We start from the raw sequence: 22,057 nt of genomic DNA on the forward strand, positions 1-22,057 counted from the left end.
CACCCAAGATCTCTCCTCCCTCCTGCCTGTAGACAGACAGCTGTCATCCTTGAAGATGTGGCCCATTGTTTTCTTTGGGACTCAGTGATTTCTCTCATGGCCCTGAGGCGCATTTCTCATATCAAAAGTAATACTTTTGGCAAGCTTCGAGCTCAGGCAGCCGCTGTGATATTAACTTTAAAGAATTGAAGCAGCGCAGTTCCCTCGTGCTGCAAAGGTAGTATCTGCACAACAATGAGTGTTGTGATTGACAAATTCACAATTACCTTTGTTATGTAGATAATTAAGCGGTAAATTAGGCAAATAACGCGAAAGGGAGAAGATTAAGACCAATCTGCGAGGTAGAACATGCCCTGATTTTTAGGAGCATTTACCTTCGTGCGCATGTTACGACAAGCAGCAGCTCTCGTTGATCATTTCTATGAAAAACATTTATAATGCACTTTAAAAATAATTGACAGCTCCTCTTTTGTCTGCGCTTCATGCTAGCTAATGGAAATTGATTTAAATAAAAAATAATTTACATGTTCTTCTAAGATTTCATTGAATTTACAAGGGCTGGAGCACACCACATTAATTATTGCTGTGTCACTGTGGCAAGCTAGCGAGAAATTAGATATAAAAGCTGAGCAAAAACTAGGTATAATTACCATTAAAATGACTCGGGCATGAAAATTAATCAAATGGATTTGGAAAAACATTATTATTCCTGTCAACAATAGGAGACCAGGTCTTTTGTTAAGAACTTTTATTTTGATTTCTGCTTGCACTCATTCCGTTCTTAACTCGCTTTTGTTCTGCAGCATGAGTATTCCTTTTCGTACTTCCAGATGTGTTTACAAGGGTAGTCACATGGGATTGCTTGAATTACAAGGGATGTAATCCATCCTTTCCTGCTTTGGTTTTGGGGGCTGCCAAGCTCAGATAGATACTGCAGATCATCTTGGGTGCTCGTGTTGGGCTCCTGTCGTTACGTCAGGGTGTTGAAGCTATAGGGAAGAGTCCGAGGAGGTCGCTGTGTGCAACTTGGCCTCTGCAAGCTTTCCGCTTGTTCATGGAGACGAGGATAAGGTTGTGCATAGGTTACCTGGGCTCAGCTTGCAACTTCTTCCTCCAGCATCACCTAAACACTCTAGGGCTTGGTACCTCACCTATGCTACGGGATTACTTTTCATCCCCTCCTACCTGATTCGCCTATTTTTGCATGCATTCTGGCAAAATTTATCATCATCCGGCTCTATATTCTATCTATATATTACTATTGTTCCCGTTTTTTAAATAAATTGCTAACAAGCTTGTGCAATTTTTCCCCAGGCAAGCCAGTAATGATAGTGACTGAATACATGGAGAACGGTTCTCTGGATACATTTTTAAAGGTAATACTTTAGATCCTTTTTCCAGGGGACCTTGGTTAAAGTTTGGATTCTTTGCAGATGGTTAATATGAAGGAAAATGTTTGCTGAGTGCTGGTCCAGCTGTTGATGCTGTCTGGAGGCAGGAGTAGCTCAGTTATCTGTTTGATCTATATTTATACAGCATCATGAAGGACCTGGTTTGTGCACTGATACAAACAGATAAGAATAAATTGGAGGCTATTATGTTTATTTGAGAAGGCAATCTGCTACATGGAAGTGATTAACTTACCCTGCAAAATCCAGTGTGTTTCGAGAGCACATCCACACTGCGTCATGGCAAAGCCAAGGCTTGTCAGAGAGTTTCCGTGAAGCGTAAGAACTAGAGAAGGGAGGATAAGGGAAAGTGGTTAGAAATGCGGTGTGGCAACACGGGGAAGAGCCCCTAACCCCAAATATTGACACATCGACCTCCGCAGGTCAGGTTTCCATGCAGCTTGGTGCCGTTCAGTTGGCTGACTCAGAGACAGCCCACCCCAGTGCCTTTACACACATAACTGCAAGTGTTCACTCCCAGTCACGGTCTCTTTATCAGTCACCAGCGAAAATAGCTCGCTCCTTGATCTCCAGTTAAAAGAACTACATTTCCTTAGCTTTGTCTCCAGAGAGTCTAATCCAAACAGTGAAACTTTGAAAAGCTTCATGGTCAGAGCATGAGAGTAATGAATTATTAATTTCCCTGGTTTTCTTCCCTGGAGATTTGCCTTTGCATTTTTATTCACGCGCACGCAGTGCTGAGGGTGCAGAGACTCTGGGCTGATCAAACGTCTCCTTCCTCTTGCAGAAGAACGATGGGCAGTTCACGGTCATTCAGCTGGTCGGGATGCTGCGAGGCATCGCGTCAGGAATGAAGTACCTGTCTGACATGGGTTACGTACACAGAGATCTGGCCGCCAGGAATATCCTAATCAACAGCAACTTAGTCTGCAAGGTGTCAGACTTTGGCCTCTCCAGAGTCCTAGAAGATGACCCCGAAGCGGCATACACAACCAGGGTGAGTTATGAGGATACCCAATGGATTTGTGCTGAAGAAAAATGTCTTTCCTGCCACATTTTGGTATTCAGGCTCTCTAGTGAAGAGGTTTCTACAAATCCAGAGCCTCTAAACTGTGCACGAAGGTTTGGCCAGGTGTTAACTGGTTAATTTTACAAAATCTTGGTAGTGGGGTTGGCCAAATAAGGCCAAACTTAAGGAATATGTTGGGCACCTGAGTCCAAAGGTGCCATGCTCCCAGCTCTGTTCTGTCCTGTTTGGTGAGTACCAAAGGGAGGAAAGAGCAAGAGCAAGTGCTTTGCTTAGGCACCCATGCATGTCTGGAAGTAGGACTAGCTCCACGCAAGCCACGGTCCTCTGGACAATTTGACCCTTTAAAAACAATGATAACTGTATAATGCCCATTGCAAACGAAGCGTGTTGCCATCAACATTACCCTGTTGAGGGTAGTTTCCCCCAGCCTGATAAAAAGCTGCTCCAGCCTCAGTGTCTGCCCCTTTCCACCCTTGATCCATCCTTTCAGGGCATCAGCCTGCCCATCCCAGCGCAAGGCCATGCCCAGCACCGTGGAGAGGGGATGGACAGGACCCATCATCCCCAGCAGCACAGGCTTGGAGAGAATCTCCAGTATTATGGCAGCGATTGGCACAGCTGGGCATGTCCTATTGGCGTGTTTTTCCAAAGGCATTGTTTTATGGGTGGTGGGAGCTCTCTGGGTCACATTCCCAGTTCCCGCGGAGATCTGGGAAAGGCCATTCAGCTCTTGGCAGTCACGGCCCCACGACGGGGCTCGGTGCACGGCTGGAGCGGGGCCTCCCTGCAGGTTGGAGGGCTCTTGGCCAGCCCTGCTGCGGCTGCAACGTGCTGCCATGCCCTAATTGGCACTGCAGGGCATCTGGCCCCTCACTTAAGGCATGTGCCGATAAGCCTGTGAATAAATAATTATCGGACGAAGGGACGTTTTTAAAATTTGCTTTGAAAATATGTTCCAAAATCTACCTTTTTCCAATAACGAAGAGTTAGGGGGCATTCAGGGAGACCTTCCAATATTTAGCTCACCACCGAGAGGAAGGGACTTCACAGTAAAATATACTTTGATATAAATCAAGGGAGACAACTCTTTAAACCCAATGAAAAAAGCATTTCTTAATCCAAGTTCCCCTTTCCCTCCCCTCTTCCTTCTCAGAGCTGGTCTGAAGTTTGATTTCTGAAATGGTAGAGAGGGGAAAAGGAGACAGCAGAGCGCATTTGACAGCTGTGGCATCATTTGCAGTCCCACAGCAGAGCCCAGGCAGGCTGGTCTTTGCACACACCGATTTCTGTGCCCGCTACTGCAGGATCGGGACCGCATTAAAAAAAAAATAAAGAAGGGGAAAAAAAGACATTACTTCCGCAGCAATTTGCATGAAGCCCTCGTTAGATCAAAGTCTTGCTCGGCTTCAGAGCTGTCTGTTCCTCCCCCGCTCGCTCTCAGAAAGCAGGAGCTGTATTCCCCTACCAACCCGTGCAACATAATTGAGATGTTGATCCTATACATGTCCCAGCATTCAAACGGCATTCAAACAACAAACCTTCAGGACAGCCAATTAGTAGGCAGCCTACAAATGCTTATGGGCTGAGATAATGTGGAAAGGGGCCCCATGCTGTCAAACAGATTTACTTTAAAATTCGATGTCTCTTTCCAGAGAGAAAATAACATCCCTCGGTGCTCTAAGAAGTGCTGTTTTGTCCTCTTTCACATGTTTTCTGCCCTCCTCTGCAATCTGTTTTTTGGGGTTTTTTTTCTCCTTGTCTTTTCCTTCCAGGGAGGGAAGATCCCCATCCGATGGACAGCACCCGAAGCCATCGCCTTCCGTAAATTCACGTCGGCCAGCGACGTCTGGAGCTACGGCATTGTGATGTGGGAGGTGATGTCCTACGGCGAGAGGCCTTACTGGGAAATGACAAACCAAGATGTAAGCACGTGCGAGAGCTGCCGTGTGGTGGGACCTGGGAGGGCTCGGCGTTCATTCTGCGATCGGAGAGGGAGGATGGGGAGAAGAGGAGGAGACCCGCTGTAAAAATGGCTTTGCACCCCCGTGCCAGACAACACTGATTCTCCCATCTGATGCTCTTTTTTTTGCAGCAGCCCAGAACAGGCTGTGCACAGAGGGAAATGTGTCTGCACAGAGGCAAGCCTGCTTCCCCAGCAGACCGCTGGAGCTTCACTAATGCTGTTAGAGCTGGAGCCCGTCCCTCCTCCGCTTAATGACAAAGGTCTGCCAGGGGATAGATGCTGATAACTGGCAGCATTTCAATTGTGTGTTCAAACCCCTGCTGCCACGTAAAGCAGAAACTCAAGAGAGTCGTGGCAGAGGCTTTGTCTCCCTGCACAAAAGCGGTGTGATTTGATCGAGTGACAGTGGTCCGGAGAACTGCGTCTCGGTTGCCCTTGCATTGCTGACCTCAAGAGCACAGTTTTGCTGCTGTTGTGCACATCTTTTAAGTCCGTGCTAACACAAGCTCTTGTGGTTTGTTTGTATAGCACCCTTAGAGTTGTGTGCCCTTGCCTCTGGCCTTAAGTGCCTCTGACCTCAAGGCCACCCTCCAAAGCATATCCAAACAGGGAGATGCCTGGGGACACCCCTCCTCCTGACTGAAGCTCTGATCCCAGGACTACCTCCTACCCTGAACTCACCATAAACATCTGCCCTTGTCTAAGGCTAAAAAAATTTAAGCCTGGGGTTGCTAGATTTTCTGGGGCTCTTCCTTCCTCCTCGCATCTCCGAGAACCACGACGTGTGGAGGGCTCTGAGGAGGCCAGCTAGTGCACAAGGTCGGGGTCCCCAGGGGGCACACAGGGTCCTCAGAGCAGCTGTGCAATGCAGGAAGAAACACACCTTTTTTTTCAAGCATCATCCCCATCGCTTTCTGCCGTTTTACCAGCAGCAAAGGCTCTGGCTGAGCCCTTTGTTTCTCCCGTGTTCTGTCCGTGGGCCTTTGCCATCAGCGGATGTTCCTACCTGTCATGCCTGGCTGCGGTCTCATTCCGCTTTGAGTCCGGGCGTGAAAACGAGCGGGACCTTTGCGACGGTCACACCGTGCTCCTTGCCAGGGAGACGAGCGCGTTGTTTGGCATGAGTGCCCCGCCGCTTCTGCAGTGCTGAGGCTGTCACGTTTGCAGGGAATTTGGTAAGGCAGCGTGTATCTACACAGGGATTTATCTCAATCAGACACAGAGACTCTTCCACAGCCTGTGCGGAGAATGCAGCAATTGAGCTTTTTCGGTCCCACTGAGCACTGTAACTGTCTTTAATGCTGACGCACTGGCGGAGCACAGATGCTGTTCAATAAATGCCAGGCTGAGATTCAGACTGGTGCCAGTGAAATAACGCTCCGTGGCCAGGGGAGTCCCTTGTCTGGATCATAACGCTATAAACATCCACAGGGTGCAGAACTGTTCCAAAAAACCCAAATGCTTCTGTGCACTTTGGGGCACGGGGTGAATTTCACACTTACCTGGGAAGAAGTGGATGGGGGGCTGGTTTAGCAGAAAGCAGAGGACTGGTGAGATGTTTGTGAGCATCAGTTCCTGCTCAGGCTTTGCTTGGGTTACTTCTCTGCCTGTGTGTAGGTGGCAAGTGCCTGGATAGTGGTAGCTTAGGAGATTTAATTCAGTGCTGTGGCAGAGAAATGTTTCTCATGCAATTTATGCCTTCCTTCTCCATCTTCTGAAGGCCTCCTCTTCTTCTTTCCTCCTCTCCTTGTGCTGGCAGAAGAATCGGCGGTGTAGATACAGCGTTGGCTTTCATGCGGAGGACCACGGGGCTCTGTTCACATGAATTTCAGACTCGGTTGCACATGAATTTCTCGTTGCGTGGCTTGTAATTAAAGCACATCGTTTGCAAGCACAGCCAGCAGTGAGCTGACTGGTTCTCACGATGCTGCAACCGGCTCGCTCTAAAGGAGGTGCAGTGCTGCAGGCAGCCTTGTAATGTCGAAGGCTACGAGCCGCGTTTTGAAGTCGTGCTGGTTTCTGAATGGCCTTCTAAAAATACGCTTTTGCTCGACCGCAAGATAAGGCTTTGATGCAGGAATTGTTGAGAGGAGTTTTGTGGCCTGTGTTACACAGGTTGATAAACCTAAATGATCACAGTGGTTGCTTTTTAGTCGGCAGGCTGGTGGCTTTAAGAGCTAAAAGTGCTGCTTTGGTTTACTGGAATAGACTGTCCCAATCATCGTCTCCCAAACATCCAGTTCAGTCACCCCAATCCATGAGTAGTGCTTGTCCGGAAAGGGAACAGGGACCAAAATGCCTCCTTGTAGGTGCAAATTTTAGCTCTTCAAGTCTTAAAAAGCAGTACACACCAATGAATGGAACAGCACGTGTGCCGTTTCCTTAGTTTTTTAAGTATTGTGGGGGCTACAGGTGACTTGCTCTTCGTTGTTTCATTCTCTTGCTCCTCTTATTGCCAGACCCCCAGGGCACCTTCAGATGCAAGGGTGTATCTCGGCGTCCTGCCTCCTCGTGGTATTTTGATACCGTATACTTTGTATCGCCGGAACGAACGACATCCTGTAAATTGAGTTAACGCTATTGATTGTGATGTTACTGCCAGGAATATCAAACATGCATAACCCTGCTGCAGATGTAGTTCAGATATTCTGAGCTGGTGCCAGATGGTCTGCTCCCTGTCTTGCTACTATTTTCTTTCTGCTACAGCTGGAGGATGATCCGTTATTGTTATAAATACAGACACGGACATGGCAAATAATGTTCTCGTGGCCGTGCCACACTGAGGGTTTTTTTTTATAGGGCAGCTGCAAATTTGGTGTCAAGGACCAGCTGAAGAGCATGAGGTGAAGAACAGTGTGGATAGCATAGCGTGGTGGGCCTTTCTTTTTGATGCTGTGAGGAAAAACCAGGCTGTAGAAGAGATTGCTCTGCAGGTGCAGGCTGGGTGGAGAGCTGTGCAACTGCCCCGCCGGCACAAGAAATACTAGATGGGCGCAAAAGGATGGCAGATCTTGTGGGCTGGATCTTCAGATGTGCTCGCTACCCTTGGAGAAGATTGCAGAGCCTCGCCTAACTTCTTCACTACATCCTTAGGGAGTTTGAGGTTCCCGCTACTGCTGCTCAGCCAGCCCAGCTCATTCCTGGGGCTCTTCCACATGGCAAAAAGTCCTGAGGTGGAGGACGATTTGAAAGCGATCCAGGCGGTCCTAAATTTTGGAGCCTTCTGAAATGCAATGCCAGTCTGACACGGCTCTTCCCATACTGTTCATATAAGGATTAAAGATGAAGAAAACAACTTCCAGGCTAACCGCAGAGCCTTGATTTTAAACACACGATGTTTTCAGATCCTGAGATGGTGCCTAGAATGAACGGTATCTGAGGCAGTCCTTGGAGTCCAACAGCGAAGCGCTGTGGTTTTCCGCGTAGCAAATAGCTGCTTCCAGCTCCTTTTGGTCAAGGAGTCTTGGGAGCAGAGGGTGTGAAGATGGGCCGTCCAGACTGTCTTGGCATGGTCACAGACCCTTGTGGCTTGAAATGCGAGCTGCATTCTCCTGAAAATTTTAATGATTCAAAATGGGAACTGCTGGGCTTGGAGCCCTGCTGTAAATCTGCCCCAAACTGGGGAAAACAAGTTGCTTTCTTCAATTCTGCCCTCATTTAGTCATTTCTGCCTTTCAAGAGGGCCGGCAGCACATGTGCGTGCCACTTGTTTTAGATACAGAACCATAGATGGTTTGTATTTGAAATCGATGCAAAAACCCTCCCCTGGTTTTAATTTACATACTCCTGGGCTGACATTTTAAATTCCTGGCAGAAATGTGGCCACACTAAGAAACGCCGAGACCCAGACAGTATTGAATGATATATGAGATGGTTGTTCTGCCTCTGCCTTGAATCCATCCATCAATTAGCATTCAAAGTCTCTTTTGAAATACAGTCAGACTTTTATTACTGTAATACAAATTTGTGGTCTAGCACATGCCTTTTCATTTAAAAAGCAGCCAACATCTGAATAAACAAAATCACTGTACTCCAAGAAGATGCCAGGAATCCCCATAGGCTGCTCTCTGTGGACTTGGATTAGGCACCAGGGGTTTCCTGGTATGTAACCTACAGACCTCGGTTGAGCTTTGACCGAGCACAGCCTGAGATCTGGCTCCCTGGATGCACCAGTGCCTTGGCTTTCTAGATTCGTTTCGCAGTGACCAAAAATAGAGTTATTCGACCCATCCCATAGAAAATATGAAAATGAGTGGGGTTTACGGGGTTTGCCTCTTGTGTGCAGGGTTGGGGAGCAGTGGGGTTTTGCGTGAGCCTGTTTCTGGTCTCGAAGTTCTCTGTTTTAAGTCGATTTGCATTTAGGAAGAAAGCAACCCATCAGCCCGGTGTTTTGTCTCCCGTAGGTGATTAAAGCCGTGGAGGAAGGCTATCGCCTGCCAAGTCCCATGGACTGCCCTGCTGCTCTCTACCAGCTAATGCTCGACTGCTGGCAGAAAGACCGCAACAGCAGGCCCAAGTTTGACGAAATTGTCAGCATGTTGGACAAGCTCATCCGTAACCCAAGCAGCTTGAAGACGTTGGTTAATGCATCGAGCAGGTACGAACTCGGGCCAGAGCCGTTTCTCAGAGCCAGATTCTTGCCTGAAGTCCCGCCCCTGGGGTTGAATTACCACTTACTATTTAGCCTGCGCTCGTCTGCGGGTGGATGTTCCTCCAGCTTCACTATGTCCAGGGGAGTTTTCCCAAATCAGCTATTTCTGTCGAAACTGGCAGGCAGGTGAGGAATTCAGTTACTCTATAAATGCAGTGCTGCTGCCACAAAGAAAATGACTGTGGCCTGTCTTTCAGAAACGGGAGTTTCGTCGGTATTTATAGTCCATGATAAAGCTACTCATGCTCTACCCCAGGGTTAGAGAGGGCAAGACTTGAGTGCATGGAGTAGATAGTAAATCCTGCTCAAATTATCTGCCTGTTGACTTCATCTCGGTAATACAGATGAAGACCGTTCTCTTGGGAAGACTCTTAGGCTGTGCCAAGCCCATGGATGTCCAAGTGCATCCTCCCCCAGCTGTTCCCAGGTGTGGTAGGCACCACCACCCGTTCCGACAGTCTTGGTAATCGCGAGAGGATCTCTGTGGTTCCCCAAGAGCCGTACACAAACCATTTGCTAAAACCACATGAAGTGAGTAGAACAGCCGGTGTGCAATTCAACATGAATCTGAATAGCTGCATGGCTGCAAGTAAGGTAAATACGGTCAAGAAATAAAACTGCACTTGGAGGAAGAGAGATTAATGTATTTTTTTAGAGATTAATAACTTTTTAATGAGTTTTAGTATTGGGGTGTCCACCATACTGGAGTCTTGGAGAGGCTTTTTCTTTTTTCGCTGTAAGCGCACAAGTATTACTTCTGAGCCATCTGTGTTGCTAATCACTCGATCCCTTGCAAGGTCATGGAGGAGTGATGAATATAAATCATCGCTGCTTCACTGATGGCAGTGGAATTCCCCTGATTAACACTGGAAGAGGCCCTTCAGAAAAGCTTATTCTCGGAGGAGGAAAGCAGACGTGTAATTTTCCTTGGACAGGAATGAAAGGGATGTAAGGTGAGGTTAGAGTGGTGGTGTGGGCCGAAGCAGATGTACTGTTGTGAGCTTAGACCCACCCGTCTCCGCACCTTCCAAGCAAGTCAAACTGCAGGAAAAGGTTTATGATAACGCAAAATACACCGTTCCTCTTTTATTTTCAGATCAGAACAGTCATTTTCCAGTCCTGTTACGCAGTGGGTTCGTGTACTCTTTTATACCAAACTGTTACGCCAGAAAAGAGTAAAATAGGCAGCAAACCATTTCCTTGAGCTGCTAAGCACTTTGCTGGTGTTTTATTCCCTGATCGTATCCCTGAGCTTGTGTGGGCATTGTCGGTGTGGATGGAGCACCTGAACAGCCAGGCTTTGGGACTGTGTTTCTATCATCATAGATTGCCATGCCCAGACCATAGTAATTCCAAATGAATCATAATTTCAACATACAGCAGCTGTAAAGGATTTTTTTTATATGTGTAATGTATTCTTTATGGAAATTCTCATTAATGCAAATAAGGGAGGAAGTCACTCTCTACATTACAGCGTGTGCATATCAGTAGGTACCTCCTGACATTAGTGATGAAAATCCACTTCTCGTTATGATTACTTAGGAGCTTTGAATTCCTCATGTGTATAAAATGTTATGGGAAGCCATTATGCTCTTGGTACTGCAAGTATTCACATTTTATTGGACCCTTCAGCATTGCTATTAAATAAACAAATAATACTAATGTGCTCATAAAATATATGAAGATTCCTGAAGTGCTATAATAATATAATATCCCAGCTCTCCTTCCAGTTGAAAGTCTTTTAAGTGTAATTCTCACCGTCAGAGGCTGACCCAGAAAACCATTTTTTTTTAACCTGTGGGTAATAATCTTTATGCAAGGCTTATGTTAGCCGTATGTCCTGGTTTACAAAGCAGGGGACGAATCCAGTTTCTTTCCTGGCTGACCTTGGACAAGCCCCCTTTGCTTTCTGCGCATCATTAGTAGGGTGGTGGACCTGTACGTGGCACGGGTCGCTTGTGCCAGGTACTGTATCGGTGTTTCTGCAGCGGTGAAGGGTTATTATTTGCCTGAATTGCTTCTTCCGTGCGTGGCATAACGGAGCAGGCAGCGATTGCGGCGGTGAGGTCTTGAGTGAGGGAGCAGGATTTTACCTCTGGTTTCAGGGCTGGGAGCGTGGCTGGAGCGTTGCTGCTCTCTGCAGGGCTCGCTGGATGCTGCCCGCATCCCAGATCCCCACCCGACTCCGCGGGATCAGCCCCTGAAGTGTTAACGGCAACCTGGCAGCGATGGCCGCTGCTGGGAAATGTAATTTGGGTTTGGCTTCCGTGCTCTGGGCTGTCTTAATTATGAACTTTAAGGGAGGAGGAGGAAAACAGAGCGGGAGGAGCGAAAGTGAAGAAAGGAAGAGGGAGCTGGGGGAGCCTGATGGAAGAGAAGTCTGCTTGTGGGCGAGAGGTAACGGGGATGGACGCTAGTCCTCTCCTCCTCTTTCTGCTTGCAGTGAGGACCAGAAATGGCAGGAACTAACTCAAAAGGGAGTGAAGTTACAGGTCAAGTGGTACATTTGATACATCGCATATCAAGTCTGCTGGGAGGATTTAGGCTGCAGCAATCATAGAATCATAGAGTTGTTCGGGTTGGAAAAGACCTTTAAGTTCATCCAGTCCAACCATTAACCCAGCACTGCCAAGTCTACCCTAAAGCATGTCCCTGAGCACCACATCAACTCGTCTCTTAAGTCCTTCCAGGCATGGTGACTCTACCACCTCCCTGGGCAGCCTGTTCCAATGCCTGACAGCCCCTTCCATGAAGAAATTTTCCCTAATATCCTACCTAAACCTCCCCTGATGCAACTTCAGGCCGTTTGTTCTTGTCCTGTCACTTGGGAGAAGAGACCGATCTCCCCCCTCCCGCACCCTCATTTCAGAGGGTTGTACAGAGATATCAGGTCTCCCCTGAGCCTCCTCTTCTCCAGGCTGAACACCCCCAGCTCCCTCAGCCGCTCCTCACAGGAATTGTGCTCCAGACCCTTCCCCAGCTCCGTTCCCTTCTCTGGACACACTCCAGCCCCTCAGTGTCTTTCTTGCAGTGAGGGGCCCAAAACTGAACATGGGATTTGAGGTGCAGTCTCACCAGTGCCCAGTACAGAGGGACAATCCCTGCCCTGGTCCTGCTGGCCACAGAATTACTGAAAACACAACAAATCATCTTTACTTTGTAAAAATGTGAGCAACTGAGCCACATTGGGTGCATCTCGATACTGATCCTGTTTCCTTCCTGTTTTTGCTTGTCCTCAGAGTATCAAATCTGTTGGTAGAGCACAGTCCAGTCGGGAGTGGTGCCTACAGGTCGGTGGGTGAGTGGCTGGAAGCCATCAAAATGGGCCGATACACGGAGATCTTCATGGAGAACGGATACAGTTCAATGGATGCTGTGGCTCAGGTGACCCTAGAGTGAGTAATGCCCAGATAATTTTCACCTCATTTGTTGGAATTTCAGGGGGCGGGGACGACACACCAAACCATTCAAAAATATTTAGGGATGAGGCTGCAGAGGGGAAATCATGACCCTTTGTTTGCAGTCAGCAGTTTCTCTTTTAGCATCTGTATTGATGATAACGAGCAGAGGCAAGACTAAAATTTATGGTCGCTACATTGGCAGCCGGTACTTTGGCTCCTTTAGTCACAGAAATTAATGCTTGAGTTTGAATAATTGCCTGGCCATCCTCTCGACATAAAAGCAGTCGATTATTTGGGGTTACTGACACATAAAAAAACACTCACCCTAGTAGTAAATGTGTAGGAGCGAGAGTCTCCGCTGAGTTATACAGGTTTTACACCGGATGAGCTGGTTTCAGAGTTGATCTGGACCTAACCGAGTGGACAGTCGAGCCCAGTAAGGTGTGGAAATAGCATTCAGCATTAACAGAACTAAGTGTAGATACAGTCGATGCCTCCAGAAAAGCATCAGCAAACGCACAGCTCTAGGGCACAGGCTCCCTGGCCGAGACTCTTCCTCCTGAATGTGCCCTTGGTTTTTGCACGTTGCGGGTATGGCTGCAGCTGGGGTGACAGCACTCAAGTGACTTGGTAAATGCCTCAGGGCTGCTGATTTGTAATGCTCCACCTTTAATTCCCTGCCTTGCTTGTGTAATTACGTCTGTACTGTCCTCCTGCCGCTTACTCAAGCTGGCCCCAAAGCCTGCCTTTCTCGCTGGGTTAATTTGAGCTTAGTTTACTGCAGGCGTTAAGGCAGAATGGGAAGAATTACGCTCTGTGCTGTTTTGGTGAAGGTCGTGGCTCCTCTGGCCACAGGCAGATTGGCAGCGCACATACAGAATCAGTGACGAGGGTTAGGAATACGAGGGAACTCCCCCCACCCCGCAGCATTTCTCCGCAGGGCTTGCCGTGGAGCTCACCGTACAGGGTGGGAGGTCCTTTGCACATGATGCAGGTGGGTAACATCTCCGTGGAGTTGTTTTTGTTAGGTGCGTGGAGGGAGTGCAGGAGCGTATCTGCCCTCGCTCAGATTTTATTTGCTCCACCAGTATTTGTCCCTTACACCGGGACTCATGCAGTCTGTCTTCAGGCACTCACATGAAACCCTGAGATAGGGGTTAGATCCTCTCTAGCCGTTGTCTAGGGAGCCAGGGTGCATGGATTTCTGCCTAGATCCCTGTTTGGGTGCCTGAGGCTCCTACGTGTGGTTTCCCATCCTAGTCTTGCAACTACATGCCGTGTTACTTTGGCTTTTGAGGACTCCACGGTTCCTTACTTGTCTGATATGGCAGTGCCCAGAAACGCCAGCCTTTTGTCTAAACGGGCCCCATTTAGACAGATGATCTACAAACGCTGAGCAAGGAAGAGATCCATCCCCAGAGTGGTGAGAGTGCACGTGGCAGAAAGACCTAGCCAGAGAGGGTGAGTAGGAGGAGGAGGGAAAGGACGAGGCAGTAATTTAAGAGAAATTAAAACGTTAGAGTATTCCCCTCTGTTGTGCCACCTCAGTCTTAGAACCAGAACAAGTTCTGGTAGGAAATGCAGATTGTCTAAAACGTATCACAGACTTGTTGTTGTTCGGCTGAATTAGTCATATCAAAGAAGAAAATTAGGTTTCACAAAAGCTGCCAGTTTGTTCCTCTTTAGAATTTTATGCAATTTCAAGAGCTCTAAAAGAAATGCTCAGAAGTGAAATGCATTGGTTTGGATCAGAGAAAATGTTGAGTTCGAGCCCAAATTAATGGTCGTTTTTGACAGTAAATTAGACGTTCACTTACTTACGTAGCTTTAAACAGTCTTAGCATCCCTCTGTGCTGACAGCCTTAGCACCCCATCCTGCTCGCAGAACTATTCCCAACCTCCCATTTTCTTCAGCGCAACATTTCGCATTGTGAAATTATCTCCCTAATTCAACTTAAAAATTTAAATACTTCCCTATATTTACTCTTCGATAGTCCCGAAATTTCAAAAAGTATCCCCCAAAACCTTTTCAGGCTACCCAAAAAGTACTTCAGCGTGTTTTTTCCGATTGGCAGCGAACCATGAAATCCATTATCTGTACGGTTGTAGCCAGAAAGGCAAGTTGGTTTAGAAGTCTTTAAATAAGATTATAGCTGCCAGAGATGCTCTGACCCTCAGCAGCTGCAAACAGCCTCTAGGGCCCCCTCTGGCAGGTCCCAGTCTGTTCTCTATAGCACAAATGTCATCCCACTCTGGTCCTTTACTGGCCCCGGAGGAGACGGCATGTCTGAGCTGCTCAGCCTCTGCTTTCTTCCGGGCTTTTCCAGCAGCGGAGCTGATGCCGGGGAGCTTCTGGGGTTTGGGTTTGGTTTTTCAAGCTGAAAGGAGACATTTCATGAATCCATCTTTGCGTTTCAGCCAAAACTGAAAAAAAGGTTGGAACTAATTCCAACTAGCTAGTTATCCATGCCGACAAATAAATCCCCCCCACCCAGCTGCCTTGGGCAGAGGGGCTTGCAGGAGCCAGGCCTGGTTCTTGAAGAGCTCAGCCCACGCCCCTTCGCACTGCAGTGGTGGCTTAGCAAGAAGGCTTGACCCTACTTGGGTCTGGTTTTGGGAAAACTGTGGAAGGTTCCTTAAAAAGCCAACCAGCCATCCAAATGAAGACTGCTCTCATCCCTCTCAGATGCAGTAAAAAAGACAAAAGGCCTGATTCTCAGCTGTTAAAAAAGGAGAAGCTGTCGCAGTGGGTTAGGAGGAAAGGTGTCCTGTGTTGAAGACCTGAACCACGTGCTCAGGCTGATGTAAACGGGCAGATTGCCCTTAAAATCAACAAAGTAAGGGAGAACAATGGCTCCTGGGGTGGGCTCAGCTGAGACTATCGTGGGTCCTCCAGAAAATAAACAGCAGACAACTAAAGATCTTTGAAGGTTAATATATTGAGGGTTATGGTTTTCTGGAGGTTTTCATTTTTTTTTCTCCTCGTAAAAGGGAACAACAAACCATTTTGTACTCTGCAAAGGAGAATTCAGGTTCAATGTTCCTTGTCATTTTTAATAGAGGCAACTGTTTGGTATATTCCAGAGCTGGGACTTGGGGGGATCGGGTGAAAAGATGAACTGAACATCTGAAAGTAGCTTGCTTTCCCCAAATGACATCAGTAAAACATTCTGTACAACTTCAGAGGTTGCCTTCAAATATCATCCAAAACGGATCTTCCCCAGTGTCAAACGGCGTAGGAGACAGGTGTGGAATTTAGATGGAGAAAGGAGAACTGGATGATCACTGCAAATAAAAAAATACAATGAATGTAAATAATTCCTAAAATCTACTGGAAAAAAATAGGTAGCCCTGTAGGAGGAGCTGGCCGTGACGCTGACGGGACTGGTGACTGGGGGCACCCAGCTCGTGGCCTCTTGGCAGAACCTGGTTGAGATGGTGGATGTTCAGCAATTTTTTTTAAACCCCTCCCTGGCATGCAAAGCAAAATCCCGATTACCACCTGGTTTCTGTCAAACCAACGGCTTGATGCATTTATTCCAGAAAAGAGTAGTATTAGTGACAAATTGCTGACAGCAAAAGATTAAAAAGCTAAAACTGATGAATATCACCCCAAGTCCTGAGCTCTGCCTGCTTAAGCAATGACCTGAAAAATGTATGTGTTCAAACAAAGAGTGATTTCTACATTTAGCTCTAATTCTTGCAAAGGGACGAATCACCTTGTGAAAAGTGGAGCCTCACCCTCCACCCCCTCTTTCCAACTGGATATCAGACTTGAAGGCAACTTTTCCAGTGGACCAGACCTGCTCTTTAAACTTGTGGACCACCTAGTGACTTTGAGTGTGTCTGGAGCTCTTTCAATCCACTGCAAGAATAACTTTACCAGGACAAAACTCAAGAATAGATAGATCCATGACATGAGTTTCAGTCTGACCCTTGACTGGACCAGTTACTAACCATATGGACTACATCCTTCCACCTTTTGAAAGATCTGTACTCACTGAATCTCAGGACACCCTGTTGTTTGTTATTAGATGAAGAGCTCTGAATATTTGTAATAATATGTGCTGTGTTGCTTTGCATTGTATTTATTTTTTTTCTTCTAAAATAAAATAAATTATTTATTAAAAGTTATACTGGATGAAGAGCGTTTAAGAGTTCACCTGCTCTAGATGCTTATTCTTAACCTGAAATCTCATTCCTGAGGTTGTGATGCTGCGTCTACTCCGGAATAAACCAGTTATCATCTCGTAATCAAGCAGGACAGGAATAGTGACGAAGAGCAGATGAACTCTTAAAAGAAAAATTCACTTTTCAGTCCTCGTTTCATGCAAACGTCCCTAGCAAGTGGATTCCTCTCTCTTTAGCGTCTTCTGAAGGTCTTTGAGGTTCTTCTTTCCCCTCATTTAAACTGACAGCAACTACCCAACTCCGTGAGTAGCCCCAGTCTACACGGGCAGTGGTAGAGTTACACCACGTGAAGAAGAGTGGTGAAATCTGGCCTGGATGGGAGGTGAAATACGGAATGTCTGTGGTAGGTTGGTGGGCACGGAGATCTTTCAGGAACCTGGCCCTTTGGCTTGCATGACTAACCTGCTGGTGAGGGGGGCTGTGTTTTATGTGACAATCCAGTCCTAGTCTACACTGTGTTTGACAAACTGGTCCATGGTGTATAAGTAGTTCTGTTTGTAAATAAAATGATTTAAATTCATTTCGTACAACGTGGAGACCGTGAATTCAACCCTTGAAAAATGGAGGGTGTTGCAGGGAAGGGGATACCGCGTTGTCCTTGGCTCGTTGCAGCTGGGCTTCCGTGCGAGGCGGCGTTAAGACAGCAGCGTGCATCCAGCTGTACGTGGGCTGTTTGGGATGAGCCGACACCAATTTTCTCCTTTCTTTCCTTGGCTTTTTGGTCAACTTAGCTCGGCCTCTTAGTCCTGTGTTGGCAAGTGATTCGAATTCCTGCCTATGTCCGTTTTCAGCTCTGTGTGAATGAAGGAGAAGGGAAAAGGGGAGATTTTCCCTGAAACAAGAATAAAAGTTGTCTCATTGCTGGCAGGAGGTCAAGTTTTTTTGATGCAGGGGGGACCCCACAGCACATATCTCCGGGGTCCGTGCCGCAGCGGTGCACACAAAACCCAGCGCTGGGGGCCGGTCGCTGCACAGCGAGGTGTAGCCTGGATCCTCTTGTTTGCTCCTGGGTCTCAGTTGTGCCTTTTCCTGCAGGGAATTGCTCATTTCTATTGCAGAGCCTCGGGAGATACTCACACACGTCTCCTCTGCGGAGCTGAGCCCAGTGAAATTACCCGTGGCTGTGGTGATGCGAGCCAGGCAGCTCTGGACCGAAGCTTGGGAACAGTTGTTTTGCAGCCCTTTGGCACAGAAGTTGGAATTTTTTTTTGTCCCAAAACCAGCTGGTTTGCGGACCCGATTTTTTACAAAATTGGTTTCTGCCTCACGCCGCTTTAAGTCCTTCGGCACTGGATGAGCAGGAGTGTGCGACGTGCTGTAAGTCATGCTCGAGAGATGGGAATTAAAGCTCCTGTGTGTTCTCCAGGTGTTTCTTGGGAAGTTTTGCTGCCGGCTCTGCAGCGCGCGAGGTGGCTTTTGAGTAAAACTGCTGATGTTGTGTTAGGGGAGCAGGTGGCTTAGGGACTGTTGTCTTCTGGCCCGTCTTTGCGGAGGTAAAAGACCTCCTGGAAGTGGTTTTTTCCACCTCTCTAAGGAGTTTCCATGCTTTTGGCACAGGAAAGGATTTGATATTCCAAAAGAAAAAAAAAAATAGACTGGATCCCCTGGTGAGCAGCTAATGGCTTGAAACCAGAAACTCCTTTTTGTTCCTTCTCTCCTGTAAATCAATGAGGCGCTCCTCAAGGATATTGAGTTAAGGGGATACTATAAGGGGAAAAAAAAACCCTGTGTAGTGAGTGGTTTTTTTATTAGACCGATGGAGTGGCGTGTGAAACTCCAAGACATACATGCCTTTTTCGTACTTTCAGGGTGTTTTTTTCTGCATAACATGCAGGAGTATCAGAAATGATACATCTGTGAAGTACATGGTGCTGGGTTTCCAAAAGAGCTCCTGGGAAAAGAAAAAACCCTGAATTTTCAAGAATCGCCATCAGAACAGCATCCAGCAGGCGAAAGATAGATGTTGGCTCTTTTAAAAATCAGGTCCTATACCGGGTTGGTTTTTTGGGGGTGGGGTTTTTTTTTTGATCTTTGGTGCGAACTTCCAACTGTGCTGTGTACATAAAATAAATTGCATGTGACAATAGCATTACTACATTTTCCTTCATTATTAAGACGGCTTGCTGAACTAGTTTCACAATTCAGTGGAGGCAGAAATGAAAGCATGCCCCCCTGAGAAGGTCGGCACCTTTCGCCTTTTCTCTGTCAGGTAAGGAGCATCGTTGATGTGTCTCATTGACCTCCCTTGCTCTGTGCCCCTTACGTCGTGATTTCCCCTATGCATTGGTGAGGTTGCCAAAAAAAAGAAGAGTACGGTAACGGAATGAAGTGTTTAGCCTGGAGCAGAAAATCTGGTATTTTCCAAATCAAAAGCTGAAGGTGTGTGACAGTCCTTGGAGACCAACAGATCTAGCTTTTGGCTCCAACCAGCTTATGTGTTAACGTATCAACCTTCACTCAGGATTGCTTTTTATCCAAAGCAATGTTCGTCTGTGTAATTTTTGGATGTGGATGGCTGGTTGTATTCGCAAAGGAGTCTCTGTCCGGAATGTGAGGCTGCTGAGAGAGGTGCACCTCCGTGGGTAGCTCACACAACGCTACCCCAGTGTTTTGCTGGTCGCTGCACATGTTCACCTGCGCTCGCAGCCGTGCTCTGAGCTGTAGGACAGGTTTGCAATGTCGCTCGGGTGACCATTGGGCTCCCAGGTGTTGCTGGCGGTCCCCAGCCCTTGCACGCGCTGGCCCTGCTAGCGTGGTTTCCAAAAAGCACCTGAGTGTTTGAGGAGGTCGCGTCCCTCTGGCTTTCAGCGGAGAGCTTTCTCCTACGAGACTTGCACGCAGGGTGTCAGCAGCTCTGGGATTGGTGCGTGTATTGGCAAGACCGTAGAGCCCTACGCTGAAAACGTGCTTTTTTCAGTCCAGCCTGGAGGTAGAGAGCAAGGGGCTGATGTTTGTCTAGTGGAAGTTTTCAGACAAAGTGCCAAGTCTCTAAGTCGAACTGCTTCTCTGTCATTCTCTGTGTCTTGTGTTGAAAACACGGATGCACCTGTCTTGATGTTTCTGCTGGGCTTTTATTCCTACAATTTCTTTGGGTTAACTTTTTCTCCTATCAAGAAATTCCTAGTTATACTGTGCCATAACCCTTGGCCTTACCTGGCTTTAGATGTGCCATTGATCACTCAAGGTCCTGCTGTAGTATCTCCAGGGAACGGCTTATCCCACCCCTGTCTTTGGATGGGATAAATTGTCCCCTGGAATTGCCTCCTTCACGCCATCAACATGAACCTAACTTTAGAGGTCGTGAGAAAACAATCTTTCTTCCTAATTCTGCATTTCACATAAATTATCTTATTTTACAGCTTTCCTGTAATGGCAACCCAGTAGATGAACTCAACACAAATGCCTTTGGCTTGTAGTATTTACCCCCCAAAAAATTCAAACGTGGGTTTATGGGAAGGTTCACAAAGGCCCAGAGGGAATTCGCGTTGTCGGTTCCTGTTGACTTTAGGGGTCGTCGGGGCGGTGGCCGTGCTCAAGGCTTTTGCAGTTCTGCTCACTGTAGGAGCTGGTTCTAGGATTGAAGTTGGTGTATCTTTGGCTTTGCCTTGTCCGAAGAGGAAGGAAGCGTGGATTGACCTCACTCCTCACTGCTCGTACCCGAGATCAAATACCGGCTTCTCCCAGGAGAAGAGGAAACTGCAACGCAGGCTGTCTTACATGGCTTTTCTCTTGGAAATAGGACATTTCCCGCCCAGCAGAGTCCTAGGCCGAAGGTGATGCTGACACTTCGCTGTCCGGCTTCTCTTCTTGGCCAGCGAGGTGATCTCGGTCAAATCGCATCACCTAACGCTGTCAGCCATTAAAAAATTTAAATAAAAACATGGGGAAATTTAAACTTGCCAACTAAACTTGGCTTTGGGAGCCTCCAGCGGTAAGAGGTGGGCGCTGGCAGCAGCGTCGGCGCGTGCGGCACGCGGTGTACGCGGCGGCGTGTGCCTGAGAGGTCCCTGGAACCAACGTCTGCTTTCTCCCACAGGGATTTGAGGCGGCTGGGAGTGACACTTGTTGGTCACCAGAAGAAGATAATGAACAGCCTTCAAGAGATGAAAGTCCAGTTGGTGAATGGGATGGTGCCGTTGTAACTCGGTTTTAAAGTCGCCTCCTCAAGTGGGTCGGTCCTGCACTTTGTACACTAGCCCTGAGATTTATTTTGACTAACAAAAAAAAGAAGAAAAAAGGGAAATTCAGTGGTTTCTATAACTGAAGGACGTTGGCCTCTGCCGCGGCGTTTCTAAAGCAGTGTTTTGACTAAAGTTTTCCTTTTCTTCCTATTTGTGTCCTCATTTTCATGAAGTCAATGTAAGATGCATGGAACATGGAAACGAATCTGCTGTACGTGAGGTTAACCCGTCTCTTAAGCTTCAGCGATGACGACAACAAGCCTTCCCACCACATGTTGTCTGTACATGGGATATACATATATATATATAGCACCTTTATATACTGAATTCCGGCAGCACACGGTAGTACTTCCAAGGACTGACTTGAGCGGAGGAGTTTTGTAGCCGTTCATGGGCTCCCAAAAGCTGCGGTTTACTGAAGTTTAACTTCGAGTCTTACTTGTCTACAGAAGTGTATTGAAGAGCAATATGATTAGATTATTTCTTGATAGATATTTTGTTTTGTAAATTTAAAGAAAGGAAACGAAACCAATGCTGTTACACAGCATTCAGTTCTAGAGACTAGTGTATAAACATGTTGCTTGCTCCATGGCAAATACAATACAGGGTGTATATTATTTTTTGTTTCCTCCTTCTGTGTTACCAAGTTCTTTCCCTTTGCTCTTCTGGGAGGATAATACGTGATGGAGATGTATATACTGTACAGTTTGCTACGCATCAGGTACAAGATTGGGTCTCTTTCCTGGGTTTGTTCTCCCCCACCCCCATCTTTCGCTTTGTTTTGTTTCCCTTTTGTGTTACCGCGATGCTTTGTGGTTTTGCTGCTGTTTGGGTTGAGCGACATATAAAGCCGTCAGAAGGTTTGATTATGTATATGAGGTAGAAGGAGTCTGCTTATACGAAAGGTGTCACCCCCCTCTTCCTTTCCACCGCGGGCTGGGGACGTCCAGAAGAAGAAAAGTAAAGCATCTGGTTTTGGGTGGCTTCCGGCGACAACGCGGCATCGAGTCCTGCCCCAAGATAGCACGGGATTGCCTCCGCACCGCCGCTTTAGCCTTGTAGCCATCACCCAGCGCAGCCTTGTCCCTGTCCCTGGAGCCCAGGAAAGAAACCACAAGGAGTTTTTAGCTGGAAGGAAGGGATTTTGCTGTTCCCTTTCCCACTGCGGGGGTTATGTCCTGGGGTGTGGCGCGGAGGCCAGCCCGTGGTCATCCCGCTTGGAGATTCTGCA

General features: G+C 47.4%; 1 protein-coding gene across 1 annotated transcript in view; it reads left to right on the forward strand.

Moving 5' to 3' along the window:
* EPHA5 (EPH receptor A5) overlaps window positions 1-21,745 on the forward strand; it is a gene marked incomplete at its 5' end in the record, with an annotated part of 51,548 nt that extends 29,803 nt beyond the window's left edge. Inside the window, 6 exons of the mRNA XM_010154844.1 lie at window positions 1,315-1,376; window positions 2,197-2,406; window positions 4,212-4,361; window positions 8,806-8,999; window positions 12,293-12,448; window positions 20,682-21,745. Coding sequence (XP_010153146.1) covers window positions 1,315-1,376; window positions 2,197-2,406; window positions 4,212-4,361; window positions 8,806-8,999; window positions 12,293-12,448; window positions 20,682-20,787 — 878 coding nt within the window. The remainder of the gene's footprint in view (window positions 1-1,314; window positions 1,377-2,196; window positions 2,407-4,211; window positions 4,362-8,805; window positions 9,000-12,292; window positions 12,449-20,681) is intronic.
* Window positions 21,746-22,057: the final 312 nt, after the last annotated feature.

The sequence above is a fragment of the Eurypyga helias genome, unplaced genomic scaffold (genome assembly GCF_000690775.1).
Source record: "Eurypyga helias isolate BGI_N326 unplaced genomic scaffold, ASM69077v1 scaffold15477, whole genome shotgun sequence".
Taxonomy (NCBI): domain Eukaryota; kingdom Metazoa; phylum Chordata; class Aves; order Eurypygiformes; family Eurypygidae; genus Eurypyga; species Eurypyga helias.